Source organism: Oryza brachyantha, chromosome 1 (genome assembly GCF_000231095.2).
Source record: "Oryza brachyantha chromosome 1, ObraRS2, whole genome shotgun sequence".
In the NCBI taxonomy this organism is placed as follows: domain Eukaryota; kingdom Viridiplantae; phylum Streptophyta; class Magnoliopsida; order Poales; family Poaceae; genus Oryza; species Oryza brachyantha.
Window position 1 is genome coordinate 12,941,685 of NC_023163.2, and position 18,778 is coordinate 12,960,462.

General features: G+C 42.7%; 1 protein-coding gene across 1 annotated transcript; it reads right to left on the reverse strand.

Annotated features, from left to right (window-relative positions):
• Nucleotides 1-8,355: 8,355 nt before the first annotated feature.
• Nucleotides 8,356-17,347, reverse strand: LOC102708565 (protein ALTERED PHOSPHATE STARVATION RESPONSE 1-like). Its single transcript, XM_015832764.2, has 4 exons — nucleotides 15,966-17,347; nucleotides 13,426-13,604; nucleotides 11,835-12,058; nucleotides 8,356-9,478 (listed from the first exon to the last, which is right to left on the reverse strand). The coding sequence occupies exons 1-4, from the start codon at nucleotides 17,176-17,178 to the stop codon at nucleotides 8,677-8,679; spliced, it is 2,418 nt and encodes an 805-aa protein (XP_015688250.1). The 5' UTR covers nucleotides 17,179-17,347; the 3' UTR covers nucleotides 8,356-8,676.
• Nucleotides 17,348-18,778: the final 1,431 nt, after the last annotated feature.

An 18,778-nucleotide genomic window follows, 5' to 3' on the forward strand; every position in this document is an offset into this window, starting at 1 on the left:
TGATTTGAGAAATGTTGCTTGTACCATGAAACCACCCGAGCAAAGTGTGTCAGTGCCCTCTCCTAGCATTGCTAGCCATATACCACCACCTCCTTTTCATGAGTTGAATACTTCTGTGTTCTACCATACCTCCACCATCCCACCTCCTCCACCACAAACATCTCTGCCTCCTTCCACTATTTACAATCCTAACTCACCACCACTCCAACATCACAGTAATCCATTCACCTCCTCACCTCCCTCAACCTATTCCTTTTCCCCACACCAGAATACTCCTTCATACCCACCACCACCATTTCATCCCCCTTCCTATCCACCACCAGCCTATCCCCCACCAACTTGACTTCCATATCAACCTACCCACCCTCCATACCTCATACACACTCACCACCACCATCCTATATTCCACCCAGGCCCCCTTATTCTCATTACAATTACCAGCACCAATGGGATCAGTTTGGAGCACAACCCACTTATCCTTGGACTTCTGGAGGACCGGACAACCCACATGATCAGCACAAACAACATTACAGAAAGCTTGATTTTCCCACATTTGATGGTGAGCATCCCCAAGAATGGATTCGTAAGGCTAACAAGTACTTTGCCCTTTCTAAAACACCTGATCACGAGAAGGTTTTGATTGCGGAAGTTTATATCACTGGCCGTGCTGATCAATGGATTTCTAGCTCCGATGTTCCCACAGATACCCTTTCTTGGCAGGAATTCTGCTCCATGATTTGTTAGAGGTTTGCTGTCAAGTCTCATGTGGATGTCACTGAAACTTTCAGAAATCTGAAACAACTGGGCCCTGTGGATTCATACGTTGATAAATTTGAGGAACTCATGGCTCTAGTCAAGGCCAACCGACCATCCCTCACTGAAGCCTATTTTCTGGATTACTTTATATCTGGCCTGCGAGATCATATCAAGCGACCATTGAAATCTATGGAACTTCACTCTTTGGTCCAGGCCTATGAACATGCTCGCAATTATGATGGGGCCCAAATTCCTTCCCGGTCCTATGGCTCCACCTTTAGACAACATCTCAAGCCTGATCAACCTCCACTTCTTACAAAAGATGACAAATTGCCTGAAGTTGCAATTGGTGCAACACAATCTTCTCGCGGAACTAGGAAATGTTTCAAGTGTCAGGAACCTTGGGTTCCAGGCCATGGCAGAGTTTGCAAAGCAACTAAACAACTTTATTTAGTTACCATGGAAGATGATGAAGACACAATTCCTGAGTTGGCTGATGATACTATTCCCACAGCTCCACCTTTTTCAGACCAACCTATTCCCCTTGACCAACAAGTATTGTCACTGCAAGCCATTGATGGGATGAGTTCAGGTTCTACCACTTTTTCCCTCCCAGTTATTATGGGTGATCTTACACTGCATGCCTTGCTAGATAGTGGTAGTACTACAACATTTATATCCCCCTTTTCTGTCAAGAAAGCTGGGCTATCAGTAACTAATCACTCCCCTCTGCCTGTCCAAGTTGCTAATGGAACCACACTTTACACTAGTGGCCAATGCTCTAACATCCCTTATTCCATCCAAGGTGAAAGTTTTTCCTCCACATTTCGGTTACTCGAAGTTCAGGGCTATGACATCATTTTCGGGTGTGATTGGATATATGCCCATAGTCCTATTTCCCTGAATCTGAAGACAAGAACACTTTCCATCTTCCAGAATGGCAACAAACCAATGACATTCACTTCTCTTCGGGCTTCTTGTTCTGCAACATTCCTTAAGTTGAATCAATTGCAGAAGCTATTCCATCAAGGAGTTACCTGGGCGTGGTTTACTGCACGCCAACCAATTGTTCATCTCTCTAGCTCACTGCTGTCCCTCCAGCTATCACTGCCCTTCTCACTCAGTATGATGATGTGTTCCAAGAACCCATTGAGCTACCCACAATCAAACCTGTTAATGTCCGACCATACAGGCTGCCCCACCACCAGAAAAATGCCATGGAGGATTTAATTAGAGAGATGCTTACCTCACATACTATTCAGCCCAACTCCAGTCCTTATTCTTCCCCTGCCATCTTGGTTCGAAAAAAAGATGGAACTTGGCGCATGTGCATTGATTACAGACAGCTGAACTCTCTAACACCATAAAGAATAAGTACCCTATTCCAGTCATTGAGGATCTTCTGGATGAATTACATGGAGCCAAATTTTTCTCAAAGATTGATCTCAGATCTGGATACCATCATATCAGAATGCATATTGAGGATATTCACAAGACTGCTTTCAGCACACATATGGGTCACTTTGAATTCCTAGTAATGCCCTTTGGCCTCACAAACGCCCCTGCAACATTCCAAGCTCTCATGAACAATATCCTAGCCCCTCATTTAAGAAAATTTGTTCTGGTTTTCTTTGATGACATCCTTATTTACAGCAACTCATTGGATGCTCATGTTTCTCATATTCAGATTGTTCTGCAGATACTCAGAGAGAACCAGCTTTATGCTAAACCTAGTAAATGCACCTTTGGTCAACAGCAGGTAGAGTACCTAGGGTACATTATCAGCCATCAAGGTGTTGCCACTGATCCTGCCAAAATTCAGGTTGTACAACAATGGCCAACCCCAACAACTTTAACTCAATTGAGAAGGTTTCTTGGGCTAGCTGGTTATTACAGGAGGTTCATTCGGAATTATGGACTCATATGCAGACCTTTGTTTGATTGCCTCAAAAAGAATGGTTTTCAGTGGGGACAAGAACAACAACATTCCTTTGATACGATCAAGACTCTCTTAGCTCAAGCTCCAGTACTAGCACTACCCAATTTCTCCCTGCCTTTCACCCTGGAAGCCGATGCTAGTGGCCAAGGACTGGGGGGCTGTCTTGATGCAACAAGGACGACCATTAGCATATTTCAGCAAAGCTATTGGCCCCAGGGCAGCAGCATTATCTACATATGACAAGGAAGCTTTGGCTATTCTAGAAGCCCTCAAAAAATGGAAACACTATTTCATGGCCACTTCTCTTATCATAAAAACTGATCAAGCTAGCCTTCGCTACCTCAATGAGCAACGCATAACTGAGGGCATTCAGCACAAACTTTTGGTGAAGCTACTGAACTATGACTACAAAATTGAGTATAAGAAGGGCAAAGAAAACAAAGCTGCTGATGCTCTCTCACGTATGCCTGTCATTCACTCCACTTTTGTCACTACTATGGTTGTGCCTCAGTGGATTACCCAGGTGATAGATAGCTATACCTCTGACCCAAAATGCAAAGAATGGGAGACAAAGCTACGGTTGGATCCTCAAGCTATTCCTAATATGACACTGCAAGGGGGCATCCTCCGGTACAAAGATCGAATTTGTGTGGGTTCCACTACTGATCTCAGAGAGCAATTAAAAACATCATTCCATGCCTCTGCATTAGGTGGTCATTCTGGTGAGAGGGCTACATACCGGAGACTGAAACTCCTGTTCTATTGGCCGGGTATGAAGCTAGACACTTTACAATTTGTAAAAATGTGTCCAGTTTGTCAAAAGGTCAAGTCTGAGAACAAATTACCACCTGGCTTGCTCAATCCCCACCCCATTCCTGAGATGGCTTGGTCACACATCTCCATGGATTTTGTCGAAGGACTCCCCAAATCAAGTGGCAAAGATGTTATCTGGGTTATAGTAGACAGATTTAGCAAGTATGCACACTTCATAGCACTTAGTCACCCCTTCACCACTGATCAGGTTCTGGATCTCTTCCTCACCAACTTCTATAAATTACATGGCCTCCCTTCAGTTATTGTGAGTGATAGAGACCGTATCTTCACCAGCACAGTTTGGAAAGATGTTTTTGACAAAGCTGGGGTTAAACTCCATTTCAGTTCTGCTTACCACCCAGAAACTGACGGGTAGACAGAGCGAGTCAACCAATGCCTGCAAAATTACCTCCGATGTATGACCTTTCATCAACCGAGGAAATGGCATTCCCTGCTGGCTCATGCAGAATGGTGGTACAGCACTTCCTTCCACACCGCTCTTGGCATGTCTCCTTATCAGGCATTATACGGGACTAAACCACCCCTCCTAGCTGATCAGCTTTTTCCTTCATCACTGGTGGCTGGTCGACACAATCCAGCTGAAGCAAAGGCTGCTATTACTGCCTCTGTTCAAGCAAGTTTACAGAAAGCCCAAGCCCGTATGAAGTTTTTCGCCGACAAGAAACGCACTGAACGAGTCTTTGATGTCGATGACATGGTTTACTTAAAAATGCAGCCCTACCTCCACAATGCCCTGGGATTACATCGTTCTCTTAAACTCCACTCCAAGTTGTATGGGCCATTTCGTATTATTCAGAAAATTGGAAATTCTGCTTATAAACTTCTCCTACCGGATGGTTGTCAGATTCATCCAGTTTTTCATGTTAGTCAACTCAAGAAGCATTTGGGGCCTAAAGCAGTTCCTGAACCGGGGCTTCCGTTGATTGATTCCGAGGGCAACATATTGACCAAGCCAATTGCAGTCTTGGAACGTGGCCTTATTCCTCGCAACAACGAACTTGTGGTTCAGTGGAAAATTCTGTGGGCCAACTTACCAGCAGAAATGGCTACGTGGGAGGATGCTGCATTCATTCGCAAGGTATTCCCTTCCTTCATCCCCTGAGGACATCGGATCTTCAGCGGGGGGTATTGTCAGCGCCTCTTGGACTTAGCTGTGTGAGAGGTAGAAGAAGAAGCACGGACGACCCAGATTACAAGTTACCGTTTCGCTCAAGCTATTACGAAGATCGCACGGTTCAGGGAGCTCAGAACACGCTATTCACCTCTAGTTTCAGCCGTACTGTAGCTCGTTTTGGTTTTGTCCTGTACCGGTGGCGTACTCTATATAAGCCATCGCTGAGACAGAATTGGCATCGATGAATCAAACCCTAAACTTTACTTGCCCTAGCTTTCGTATGGCGGCGCCTCCTGCTTGTAATCTTCAGCTACTTTATCCCGTTTAATTCCACTGATTTGCGCTGCTATTTCGTTTTTCTGTTCAAGCAATTAGTTTTGCTGGATTTCTTGCTGTCAATTCGTGTTTATTTCGTTTGGGGCCTAACACAGCTGCAGCCCACCACCCCCAAATCGCCGCCCAACGAGATCCCCTCCCACACCCTCGCTGCTAGTGCCCCCACGTCTGCTGCCCCCGACGCTATTCCTTCCCCCTCCCGACGGTGCCACCGTCCCCCACCGACCCCTACCGCAGCCCCTCACCGCCGAGGATCCGTCGCCGCCGCCGTCCCGAGGATCCGATGTCGCCGCCGCCATCCTCACCTCCGACGTCGGCCGATGCCGCCACCCCGGTCCCCGCTCCCCCCGACGCCGATGTCCCCGTCGCCGCCCCCATCCCCTCGAGGATCCGACGTCGCCGCCCCTGTCCTGACTTCTGACGCCTGCCGACGCCACCACCTCTGTCCACTCCGCCACACACACATCCGCCGCCGGCCGATGCTTCCTCCCACGCCGATGCCTTCAGAGGTGTGTACGTGCAGTGTGCAGCGCAGCAGCAATATGCTGGAAATTATATGCTGGTAGTTCACAAATCACAATGAAATATGATGTTTATGTAGTGTGTATATGCTGTATATTCAGGGGTGTGTATATGCTGCAAATTATATGCCAAAACTAGAGAGGATCATCATGCACTTATATCCTGAAATGCATGGTTGCTTCTACGGTATGGTTGAGCAATTCAATTTTGGGCTGGGTATCTCGTGCCCGCGGAAAGGCGGGTAAATAGATATGTCCGTGGGTATATGGCGTCTGCGGATAACGAGTACGGGTAAATTTTATGCCCGTGACATATTAACGGGTATACCCGTGGACATATATTTGTTAGATGGATACGGGTATGGGTAGTTAATACCTATGCCTGTCATACCCGATTGCTATCCCTAGTCGATCGCTCATGCCTGGCGATGTCTTCCGCGGATGTGATGCGCCAGCTAGGGGTGCGGATGAGTTGGAGCAACAAGCTCCCCCGAGCCCTGCCAGAGTCGCCCGCCAACTCGAGATGGTGGATGGCCTGAGCCGGGTGCTGGAGAAGGAGGAGGCCATGGCGAAGCGATCATCGGTGATGCTTGCGCGGGAGGCGGTGGAGCTGGTGCTGACCAGCCATTGGGCCCATGACCCGCACTTCACGTCGTTCCTGGCGCGGGACGAGTTCCTTCCCCCGGGACGAAGGAGGGCGCCCGCGCTACAGTCTGGGAGGCCGCAAGGGTGATCGTAGCCGGCTTCGAAGGCACGGCGCCCCGCTTCACCTGCGGCGACGCCAGCAATGATGAGTCAGGCGTCAGGGAAGACTTCGACGACGACGCGGCCGACGCCCTGCGGCCCCCTATGAGCCGAAGTCCTCCAGGCTGCTTGCGCTAGTAAATATTTTTGTTTTATGAATATGATTATTTTGTTTTTTCAATCGGTGTGGATCAGACTTGGTCGCTGGCGACCCTTTGATTTTCCTTTATGAATGTGTTTTACTCTCCCATATTTGTTGCCCTCTGTGTGCCTGCGTTAGAAATTCTACAACTTGTAAAATTTATTATCTACATGGCGGCACTAGCTTTACTTCATGTTCCTGTCAAAGCATCTTAGGAAAGAGCTCGGGCCCAAGTCACTTTCTCGCATGGCGATGAGTTGGCACTAGAGCCATAGGATAGATCCGTTTATTGAGACTGGCCAGGCAGGTGCTCCGTGACTAGAGGTCAGGGATGACTTGATTTTAGTCCTTCCGAAGGATAGCACACCATATATACGAGTGGTTGATGGTACATTATTTTACTATATCTACTAAAATATGATTTAAGTAGTTGATGTTATATTGTTTTATGTTGAATCCGTGAAGGAGAGCGCACCATACTGGTCGGTGGAGTTTGATCCCACTGAACTTGAACGTCTGCTCTGAGGCAAACTTCTTCGTGATCTTTGAGTTAGGGTCCATTGATCTCGTCAAAAAACCTTTGAAAATTAGTGCTTCCCCTACCTGGCGCGCCAACTATCGATGATCTAGTTCGGCAATAATATATGAAGTGGCTAGAAAGACGTAGAGAACGATGGTTAGGATGAAGACGAAAGTTTACCCAGGTTTAGGCTCTCAGCTAGCGAGATAATACGCTAGTTCTACTTGGGATTGTATTTGAGGATGTATGTGTCAATGTGTGGATCTGTCCCCTGGAGAGTGCTCCATACCCTCTTATATAATGGGGATAGGGCTCACAGATAAGGTAGAGTTCTAATCTAATAAGACTAAGATCTATCTTATCAGATACGGTTGGATCTGATGTTCCCGGCATACAATCTGGATATTAACGAACTCCTTAACCTATCCGATATAGATATAATTGTCTTTCTATCGGGTACCCACAAAACTATTTTACAAATTTTTTTATCCTTTTAGTAAATATATATGGAGAGTTTCAAAACATTCAAAATATATATTTACACCAGTGGTATGCTTATGTAAGAATGATTTACTCTATATATAGTATATCACGACAACAATGGGATCTTCTTCGAATGGTGGGAGAAGCCCTTTCATCTAGCCAACAATAGACCTATTGAAAAATCAAAAACCAAATACATGTGATTTATATCAATAGGTTACTGACATGTTTGAGAAAAAATAATAAAATAATATGTATATGTCTTCCTTTGAGCGGGTCACTGTCACATGAATTTTAAAGATAGTCTAATAACAGAACTCTTTTCTATAGGCTTAATGTTTTCTGCGTGAATTTAAAATAAAATAAAATAAATTCCTACAAAACAATAAAAGGTGTATGTGATGCAGGACAGAGGTTCATTCATCAACGAAGGCCGTTTAAGACAAGAACTTATACAATATATATCTCACGATAAATGTTAAGGCATTTATTGGTAGCACAAGATGTCATTCATATATTTTTATCTGATCAATATTTTCAGGAATAATAAAATATCTATAAAATACCGTCCTACGCTTCAACGAAAGCTATACCTTACAAATTCCTTTAGAAAGACCAGCTGGCGGCACCTCGTCGAATGTCATCGACACCGCCTTCGAGCTATTCCGGTAGCTCCGTCGCACTACGGCTCGAACCTTCACACTGCTGTTTACCGTCATCGACCACGTTACTACTAGTGCAATGCAAGAAATCAATCTTGCTGTATATTGACTATAACTGATAGCATACCTCCATCGCTTTTCACTTCTGCTTACTGACCAAAATTTAAATTTTCAACCTTAAATTAAAAACTATTTTAAAATTTTTATTATAATTTATTTTCAACCTTAGCTTTCAAATAGTTAAAAACAGTATATAAAAATTTTATTCACAAATTATTTTTCGTTTTTAAATATACGGTTTGGCTTTTAGGACGATCACCCCATGGGTTCCTCAGCTAAAAAGCGTAACAACCCTATTGTTAAGAGCATAAAACAATCAAAGAAAATGAAAATAAATGATTTGCTAACGCTCGTCTCAATTTACAAGCAGATCAAATCATTAATGCTCACTCACATCTTACTAGCTCTACAAGGCACTTCAAAAAGGTAAAGAAAAGGGGCAATTGCTCTTTTGAACAGCAGCACATCAAAACGATATCACAGAATAGCTACAACCAATTTTTTCCCCTGCGGCCGATGAACTCGAGTATCAACATAACTGAGGTTCAGAGAACAGCATCAGCCATCAGCCTTGTACTTCATCTTTGGGCAGTACAGCAGATTTTCTCAAATTGCTGTACATTTCATGACAGAAGCCAGAAAAATCAGTCATGTTTCTGAAGAGCTCTGGCAGGTGCATCCTAAGGTTCGCGAGTGATTTCTCCCTAACCTGACTGGCAATCCTACTGTGATGCCCCATCTCTTCCCTCAGCCTAATCTCTATTTCCTCGATGGACGTTTTCCTCTCCGCGACAGGATCAGAGTTCACAGCTTCAGCCACTTCACTGTTAGCATCCTCACCTTGGGATGCCTTTCTCTCCATGTACCTTTGGTGCCATTCTTCAAATTGTGCTTTCTTTCGGTTAAGATCCCTTCGAGTATCCTCGCACCTCCTCCTTAGATTGATTTCCTCTTCCTGAAGCAGTACAATATTGCTTATGACTTCAGCAAAACTTTTGATTGCAGTTTTTGCAAGTTCAATTGGAAGCCTCTCAAGCTGGTCATGCCAGGCATATAGTAGATCTTTTATAGGTGGTTCCACCTGCCTTGGAGGGGAGGAAACTTTCTCCTTCAAGTTGCTCTCGATTGGGATGAGGTTAAGCTTGAGCCATGCATTCAGTGCTCTAATGTATCCTTTCTGATAGTCCATGAGTTTCTCAAACTGCATGTGCCACTCCCTAACAATGTCACGTAGGTCACTAGTCTGCTTGTGATGCTGATCAGTTGTCTCTCGTGGAACGGGTGGAACCTCAAAATTTCTTATTCCTGATAAGATAACCAGCTGCCACTTATGATGTTGATGCATAGAACTCCACATTTTTGCCATCCTGCACAGAGCAAGTTACTGACTTAAAACAGAAATAGTTAAAAAAACGAGCTGTTAAGACTTGAGAGTAGAGAAACAATCTATCACAAATTACAAAGATATGTATTTGATCACACGCTAAAACACACTTATGATACTATTAATTCGCAATCATGACATTTGGATTAGCTCGGTTTGAATTTGCGTTACAAAGTGGATACTGTTGGGGTAGGGTTTGGGATTATTATGAGTTTCAACCCAATTGCCTTATCTGGTATCTTTTGGGATTTGGGTATGGGACATCAAAATTCATTGCCTAAAATGCCTAGTCGCATTCTCCTATAATATTGCAGGAAAGGAGAAAACCACATTTTAAGCAAACACTGTACCATAAAACCAAGTCCGCGAGTAAAATAAAAAGAAAAGAGAAAAAAAAAAGAGAAGACAAAAGGTCATCAGCAAACCGAAAAAGATCAAAGCAGCAGAAAAAAGGTCAAGCAGGGAAAATCAGATTGAAAGAAGATGAAAAACAATCTGGGCAATGATGTCATGGCTTGACTGTACACAGCAACATGATCCACGAGCAGGCCAAAATAACGCATTTTAGGCTACAGCAGCTTGACATTTGGGCACAATACATCCACTGGCAGAGCTCAAGCACAAATAGCTGCTAGAGATTTAACAGTTCACTTCGGCGAGGATTAACGCCACAGGGGGGCTAGGCTTCTGGCTACAGCAAATTGGTAATCTTTTTCATGCTTCTCAGCCTCTAAGTATCCAAACTATAAACATAATAATTTATCCTCCACATGGATAATAGGATATTAGAGCATATCCCTTTCCAAGTCCCACTTCTTGACCTGTCACTATTAACATCAATTGAACATACATCACCTAAGTATAACTGCATCGTGTTGATAGTGACTTTTTCAGTTCTAGGGGGCCTAGCATACTCCTCTCCTTTTTTCTCAATCAAGCCATTTTCCTCATTCTACCCTATAAAGCATAACTTACTATTCTTTGAAGTATAGAAAAGAAACAGATGTGCTTTTGTCACGGAAGTACCAGATTTTGAAATCCAAAAGAAACCAAACCGACAAATTTATGGGATCTCTACTTCCCTACCTAATTACTCAACTGCAGACTCCAGTTACATGCAATTATTGATATGGCTGAACAGATTACAAGTGCTTAATAGGAAAAATATGTCCAAAATCGAATGATATGTTAGGAAAAAGGGGAAAATGTCACTGATGCATTATATGATATTGATATGGGGACAGGAATTGGTGTACAATACTGAGGAGGTCAATGTGAGTTTGTTGACAAATTATTTTTTATATCTAGTTTTCATTAGGGCTTGGATAGTCCTTGAACAGAATCAATTCTATTAGGTAGAGAATGTGGTTCGTTTTCTAATATTGAAGGTCAGTAGTAACCATGATTCCAACATGCTGAATTTTCTCCAAGTGGCTGCAAAAGCAAATGATTCTGGTAGCGGTGAATGGTGAATCTGCCTTCAACCACTGACATCTCCTGACATGTGGGACCATCAAACAGTGATATGCGCTAGTGGTTCACTGTGTTATGTTAAAACAATGATCTATAGAAAGCATTTTAGGGGAAGATACCAAATTCTAACAGCAATAAAAATCACAGATTAGTATTTGAAATATTGATTCTTTTTTTTAATTCCATTGTAACACAGTCATTCAGCTAGTACATAAAAAATTCATAGGATTGGGAGAACTCCCTAACGGCTAGTTCCTTTGTTATTTTCACCAATAAAAAGCATATTCTGACTTGGCATGGTTCCAATCACACCACTTTGGCTATCGGCTATTGCTGCCATAAATTAGCAATAGTAACATAATTGCAACAATTGAAAATATTGTTTAAAATCAATATGCATATACCGTAATCTACTGGCCACTCTTGATATTTGTAAAGACAATAATTTCTAAAGTTTAAATAATTCACTGGCACACAAAACAAGTGACACTTCCAAGAGGGCAGAATAATTAATTGTTAGGTGCAAAAAACAATACCATAATCAAGGTAAGGATACAGACTACACACAACACCATCATTTCCCTCTATAGTATTTGATATTTGATTTAACTACCATACTTAGGTATTATTGTCTTGTCTGCCCTGTTATATTGGCTGCACCACAAATACGTACCATTTGATTTTAGTCATAGGAGAGCAAATTGTGGAGGTTAAGGCTATGAGAAAGTACAAAAAATACTCACAACATCCATAGATTAGAAAAAAAATTAAAACCATGTAGCAGTAGCACAGTAGAAAGAGACAATGTTAAAATAAGAGAGCCACAATTTTGTATCAATACCTCACTTGAATTGAACAATACTCACCCATCAACAAGGTCCACCAACTTCGGGTATAACTGTTTATCACGTAGGCGATTTATTTCTGAGACTGTTGAATCCATGGATTGCATATCCACTATGTACCTTGTGTGCAAGTGGCTAACAGCAGCCTTAGTCTTCTCAAGGGTTTCAAGTTTCACACCACGTTTCTTTTGTTTTTGAAGTAGGGCTACCTTCTTCTGATAATCAATTTTCATATGTTCCCCTGCCTGGTTTGACACATTCAAACAATAAATTAGTACACAGAAAACAGTATAAAAGTACTCACGGAACAGAAACAATAACAAATATCACAAACAAATTAAGAACCACAGATCTAGAATCTGAATAGGATAGCTTGATCTACATTTTGTTAATCTTATGAACTCATAACTACACTTATCAATCCTTCTACCTGCACATAATTGGCTCACTGTACATGTGCTCTCCGCAATTGCAAACGAAAACTTCATATCAAAGGGTATATAACATCAAATACCCAGACTCCAAACTTCACGTTGATCAAGCATGTATCAGACAGCTGTGGATACAGGTGTCTTAAGTAATTTACCATACATACATATCCAAAATTTTCTAGATCAATGAAATGAGGCTGAGTAGATTCATTGTGACATATTTATAATATTTAACTTACAGAAATTATAAGTCAATGTGGGCTTAAGGAACCATGACATCCAATCAACCAATAGCTAGAATTGGATAGAGGTTCTTTGAAATGACTGGCATACTACCCATGCGTTGCAACGAGATTTTATTTAAAAAATATCATTAACATGTTATTAATATTTTGTGCGTGTATCATTTTTTAATTGTTATGTATATTTGTTATTGACATGTGGGCCTATTGGTCCCATGGTCTTTTTCTTCTCATAATAAATAAAGTTAGTGGAAGTGGTTGACATATTAGATCCACAATCATTTTTTCTTTTAGAAAACAAGGTATAGGTAAAAAACAAGGAGTTAGTGGTGGTGGCAGATTCACCACCAGCCACCACCATTGAGAATGTTTATAGGAGTATAGATATAGATAGGACCTCTGGGCAATAGCAATATGTATAAAAATGTTGAGTGCACAGCACTCCCTGATTGATAATATAACAGTAAACTTCAAAATATCACTTTTTTATGGTTGAAGTTGCATAAAACCCCAAGTATTATGACTTGGGCCATTAACCAGCGTTTTATGCAACTCCAACTGTAAAAAACATAGGATTTTATTAAATTTGATCATAATAACTAGATTTCTTAGCATTTTGGAAACTAGTGACCCCTTTGCAACAATTGGAAGTACAGTACATTATATCAATTTAAAACTGAAAAGTGGTATTGCAGACAGACTAACTTGCACAGTGCAAATACAGAGGTGTTAAATCAACATGGACAGGCAAATTCTAGAAAGTTCAAACAGATAAATGAGAATTGTAACCCAAAAAGGTAATGAGTACCAAGGATATTGTCTTAGGTTTTGACATGTACAAACAAAAAGAGGATACAGATTACAAAACAACGATGATATAATTTCAGACCATAGTTCCAGAGTTAGCAAATGTAAAATACTTTGTCGAATATTCATTACCTTAACTTCATCATACAATTTCTTCTCCCATGCAAGCATCCTATCAAGTACTGTGGCATGAGTTTCAAACCTTTCATCAATTTCAAAATTACCACCTAAATCATCTTGGTTAGGTAGGTTCTTGAAGGAGCGGTTCCAAGTAATAACATGCATGATTTTTGTGGAGTGGTCAATGTGCCCTGGAGAGAGTTCCCAGCATTAGAACAAGGAGCGGTTCCCAGCATTAGAACAGTGCAAATTCAATAGTTTTACACAGTTACAAATGTAAATACATGGAAGAGTTCGGAAGTCAAACAGGAGATGTTACAAACCAGAAACTAGGGCCAGCCATATTGGGTGGGCAAGATAAGGTTTATGGAGCAATAGAACTTATGGTGGCGTTTGGATAATGAGTTTGAAGGGGAATGGAACAAAAGATGCGTTGTGGGGTGTGTTTTGAACTTTTGATATGGATATACAATTTATAATTGTTGGCATTAGTACACTAGGCTTGTGATAACTTGGGTTGAAAAAAAATACCCTTCATAAAGCTAATTAAATTAGATGAACACAAAAACAATACGTGTTCCATAACCTAGAGAAAGGAAAATAGTCCCTGCTTCCCTTGCCCCTCTATTTGCTTCTGCCGTTTGCAGGCTTGTAGCCTCAGCCATAGATCCAAAAAGAAATAATTGTAGTGGCAGATGGTAGCAGCCTTCTATGATGGATGCCTGATGGCAAGCTCAAGGAAGCACAGACAGAATAAAAATGAAAAGGAAAAGAACAGGAGCCATGGTGAACACATATGGACCTTGACAGGGCTCATGGCAGCCTCAGGCACTACATCAAGAGAGGCCACAGGAGCAGACTTGAGGCTGAGCTCCTAAACAGGACCGATGACAAACTCCAGAAGACTACAAAAGGGCCACATGCTGTAGAGCAGGGCCACTGCACACAAATGTGTGTATATATATACTTATATTGCCACCACAATCGATAACAGAACAATCTAATTATAAAATTAAAGTCCAATATGCTTTTACAAATTTTCACTAGATGAAAAATAAAGTAGTTGTTATTATAATAATTTTATATAAATGTATAGTTTGAAAAAAAAACACATGCATGAGAAAACTGTATATTGATCTTAAAAGCGGAGTTGTCCTCCCCACATCATGCAAAGCGCAACCACCGCTCTATTAAAATTAGGCGAAAAAAGTGGTTGGTAAAACAAATGCTCCCATGTTCCTATGGGTCCATGCAGCCAATCTCTAGTTTTATGGCCCATTGTAATGCATGGGCTAGTAAAATAGGGGGGCTACCTATATATCTCCCATGTGATTATTTCACTAAAATCACACAAATGTAACCATAGAACAATTATAGTATAACTACAACATAACTACTATGTAAGTCTCACGTAACATAAAAAAAATACTCTTCATTGCTAGTTACATTACAGTTACATAATATTTACATTGTAATTATGTTATCATTGTATTATAGTTACATCACATGTTACATTCATGTGATTTTAGTGAAGAAAAAATCACATTGGAGACTTTTAGCAAAACCAGTAAAACAGAACAAGGTCTGTTGCCTCATTGGGCCATGTGTTATGTGATGGCTAAGGTTCAATTGCATGCTGCAAGGCAGCTTGCCACTTGCACCAAGACCTAATTAAGTCCAGCAAGCTGTTAGCTTTGCCTGGGGAGTCAGCTAATCGCTAGAGTTTACAGCAGAGAAGTTACTCTGGCTTGCTGGGTCGAGCGAGAGGAGCCCAGGCAGCTGCACGCAAACTAAATCCGCCACTGCTGTAGAGCATGGCAAGAGTGGCCAGCGGATTTAACAATGGACTATAGCTGCTGGCTTTGAAAAGAAGAGCTGGTGTTGCGGCAACTTAAAATGGAAAAGGAGATGGCGGAGAGGAGAAGCTGGCAAGAAAGGAACAATCTTGTAATAAAATGAAATCCACACACCCCTCCTCTCTCTGATGATTAAAATAGAGGGACATCAGGTTCTTCAGTTCTTGTAACCGATTCGGTTCGCAAATTATGCACTTTTCCCTATCCCTCAATCCTTAAGACATGATTTTATGACAACTAGACTAGCACTTTATATTGGACAAGGACTAAAATAACAAGGAGCAGAGATTTTTAGGCACTACCTTTTTCGCTTCAATTTTGATGCACAAGTGTTGATTTAAAGATCAGGCATGATACCCCCTTCAGTCACAATGTGGTTTTGGGTATGTTTCAAGTAAAACAATAAAAACTTTAGCATCATTGTATTTTTAAATATCTCAATTGGATGTATGAAAATCATGGGCAAAAATTTGTTTCGATCAGTACTTTCATAATATCATAATTTTATCGTTCTTCAAATGTTTTCTATAGAAAAACAGCAGTCAAAGGTGCATTTTGAGACCATGCTTATGTCCACAATGATATGTTTTTGTGTCCAGAGGGGAGTGTGTAGTTGATTTCTAACTGAAGAGTTGCATAGTGATTGCTCAAGATTCATACTAGGGAGTAGGAAACAAATTGATTGGTGACACTTGCCTCGACTGTCGGCGTGGTTGGAATGGTAATGCATTCGGGTAGCCTCAAGCTTCTTTGACACGTCATGTGCACTCTCTGAAGCCTTGAGGAAAGAATCGTCAAGCTGAGCAACAATTTGCAGCAAGCTGGCAGTACCTGACAACGTCTTCACTTTCCGAGTTTCAACCACACCCATAGATGTGGCATGCTGGTAGCGAACTTCTGCTGGAGGAGGACCAGGTGCCGCCTTGGGTGGCTTCCTAATAAGTGGCTTCGACGGAGGAAGGTTTGCTGCAAGCTGCTCAATGGCCTTTTCCTTCTCCAATGCTGTCTGTGGTGGCTGCTCCTCGGCACCACGCGTAGGAGCAGCAGCTGAACCATTAACAACTGGTTTCAGAACGGGCGCCTTTGTATCTGTCACTGACTCCTTCTCCCGCTTGTCCATCCAAGTCTCCTCGGCAGGTTGCTCCAGGGTGGGCGGCGGCGTGGTGGTTGCACCGAAGAAGTAATCCCAGGTAGTAGCCATCGGTGGCTCAGGCATTGGGGGTGGTGTCGTTGCCATGGATGCCGGCGTCGGCGGGGATGGATTCGGCCGTGGTGGGGGTGGCGGGGTTACTGGGGAAGACCCAACGCTGCCCATCATAGCCCGTCTCTGCGGCTGCCCGTGTACCATTTCTTCCACGCTGACATCGTCGTGCTCGTGATGGTCATCGTCGCTATCGTCGTCCTCGTCGTCGTCGTCATCATCTTCGCTCTCCGTCCTGATATGGCTCTCAGCATCCTCATCCTCATCCTCCTCCTCCTCTTCCCGGATGGAAGCGCCGGCGGCGAGTCGGGTCTTGGTGGCGGCCTTAGGGTCGGGCATGGGTATGTTGGGAGTAGATGAGGAGCGCTGGAGGCTGGCGTGGGGGAAGTCGAGGAAGGGCGGGGGCGGCGGGGAGGGCGCAATGAGGACGGGGGCGGTGGACGGCGGAGGAGGCGCGGAGACGGAGGCGGCCGCCTGGGCGGGGGCCGCGACGAGGTGGGGGGAGTGATGCGAGCCCACCAGGTCGGGCGCCTCGCCCTGGGCGAAGTCGGAGAGCGCGCCGCCGGTGCTCTTGAGGAGAACGGTGTAGGCGGAGTGGGCAGCGGCGAAGGCGTTGCGCGCCTGGACGGCGTCGGCCATCAGCTTCTTCCGGTCCCGGCACCGGCTCACCGCCTCCTCCTGGTCGATCTTGGACTGCCCGCACCCCATCCAAGCGGCCGATGGAGAGGAGGAACTCTCGCGATCCTTTCCTAGAGCGTTGCTGGGATTCTCCGAAGGGGGTTTTGATGGACTCGATGCGGCGGCGGCGCTGGTCGGTTTGGCGAGGAGTTGGGGGGAGGGAGGGATGGGTGAGAAGCGGCGGGGGCTGATGGGTGCTCCCGCTGTAGCTCCGTGCACCTCTGGGGGAGAGGACTGGGGGAAAGTGATGGGGAAAGGAAGAGTCGTATTGGTGTCAACTTTGCTGGTCCTTCTCTCTTACCTTTTCCTTCCCCCGACAACAAGCCATTGGGAATCTTCTTTTCGATTTTTAGTTTTAAAATTAAATTTATCCAATTTTTAGTTTTAGAATTAAATCTATTGTAACTTATTTTTATTTTTAATCTAAACTTTTAGACATGCTAACCCCTATGACATGGCTAGATAACACTAAGAATATCGTCACGCTAACTTCTTACGGCATGCTAATATTATTTGTCTACATCAGGTAGGGTGGTGTAGCCAAAAGGTTCAGATCTAAATTGGAAGGGGATTCAGTTTTAAAACTAAAAAATAAAAAGGTTCAAACAATAATAAAAACTCACCATCAGACGATCCATTAAAAAACAGATGACAATCCACAATTTATCGTGGGATATATATAGATGAATTTATATTAAATATGTTGAAGTAATTGATGAATATACTTGTTACGGGATAATGAGTATGTTGAATTGATGAATGAATTACGTTGAAACGTTATGAAAATGATATAGAGGGTGATGATGGCATGGTTGCATATTAATCTTTAGAATCTAATAAATTATAGATGAGCAGCATGAGCTTTAAATATAATAGTTTCTAGTAGTTTATGACGTAACATGTTTACATCTTTTTTAGGGGAAGACTACCATGCCTTGCCTAGTAGTGTAATTTTATAAAAAGAACAGTACTTACATCATATATTACAAGAAATAAAAACCTCCTTAACACAGCTTACAGACCATGTAACTGTGCAAAAACTAAAGTTCCGAGAGTACCATTCATTTTACACATATATAGAAGAATTTCCATCCTAAAAGCCGCAAACCAAGAATTCAAAGTTGGATCAAGATTTTTGAATATCTTCCCATTCCGTTGTTTCCATATATGCTAGCAAGTTGTAGAACTAATTTCTAGAAATCTTGGGTGTCGAAACCTCAATCGGGTCAGAACGAGCATTTAAAAGAACTCCAAATTAGTGTTCTAGAAGATTCCGAGTTTATCCCAACATCTTCGACTATATGGGGAGTCGAAAAAGAGATGAATAAGAGTTTCCCTGTGCTCACATATTTGATCAGCTTGAGGTGAAGCACAACTTCTCCTATCCAACATATCTCTTGTGCTTAGGCAACTACTGAAAAGCAGCCACATGAAAATCTTAATTTTCATTACACCTTTAGTTTTCCAATTTCACCAGAACGGCCTTGGTGGTTGCAATGAAGCGAAGTGCAACTTATAAAATCTCTGTGAGGTATAAGTATGTCCATTCCAAATAAGACTTCGATCATCTCCTTGCTGATCACTGAGAGTGATACCATCAACCTCCTGTTTCAATTGTGAATATTCCTCA

What these genes read in the sequence shown, in the direction of transcription:
- LOC102708565 (XM_015832764.2), bottom strand. Translation starts at nt 17,178, where the DNA reads ATGGGGTGCGGGCAGTCCAAGATCGACCAGGAGGAGGCGGTGAGCCGG. An exon ending in AATTGTATGATGAAGTTAAG is followed by an intron (nt 12,059 to 13,425) that starts GTAATGAATATT and finishes GTGTCAAACCAG; the next exon opens with GCAGGGGAACATATGAAAAT. An exon ending in TTGGTGGACCTTGTTGATGG is followed by an intron (nt 9,479 to 11,834) that starts GTGAGTATTGTT and finishes TGCTCTGTGCAG; the next exon opens with GATGGCAAAAATGTGGAGTT.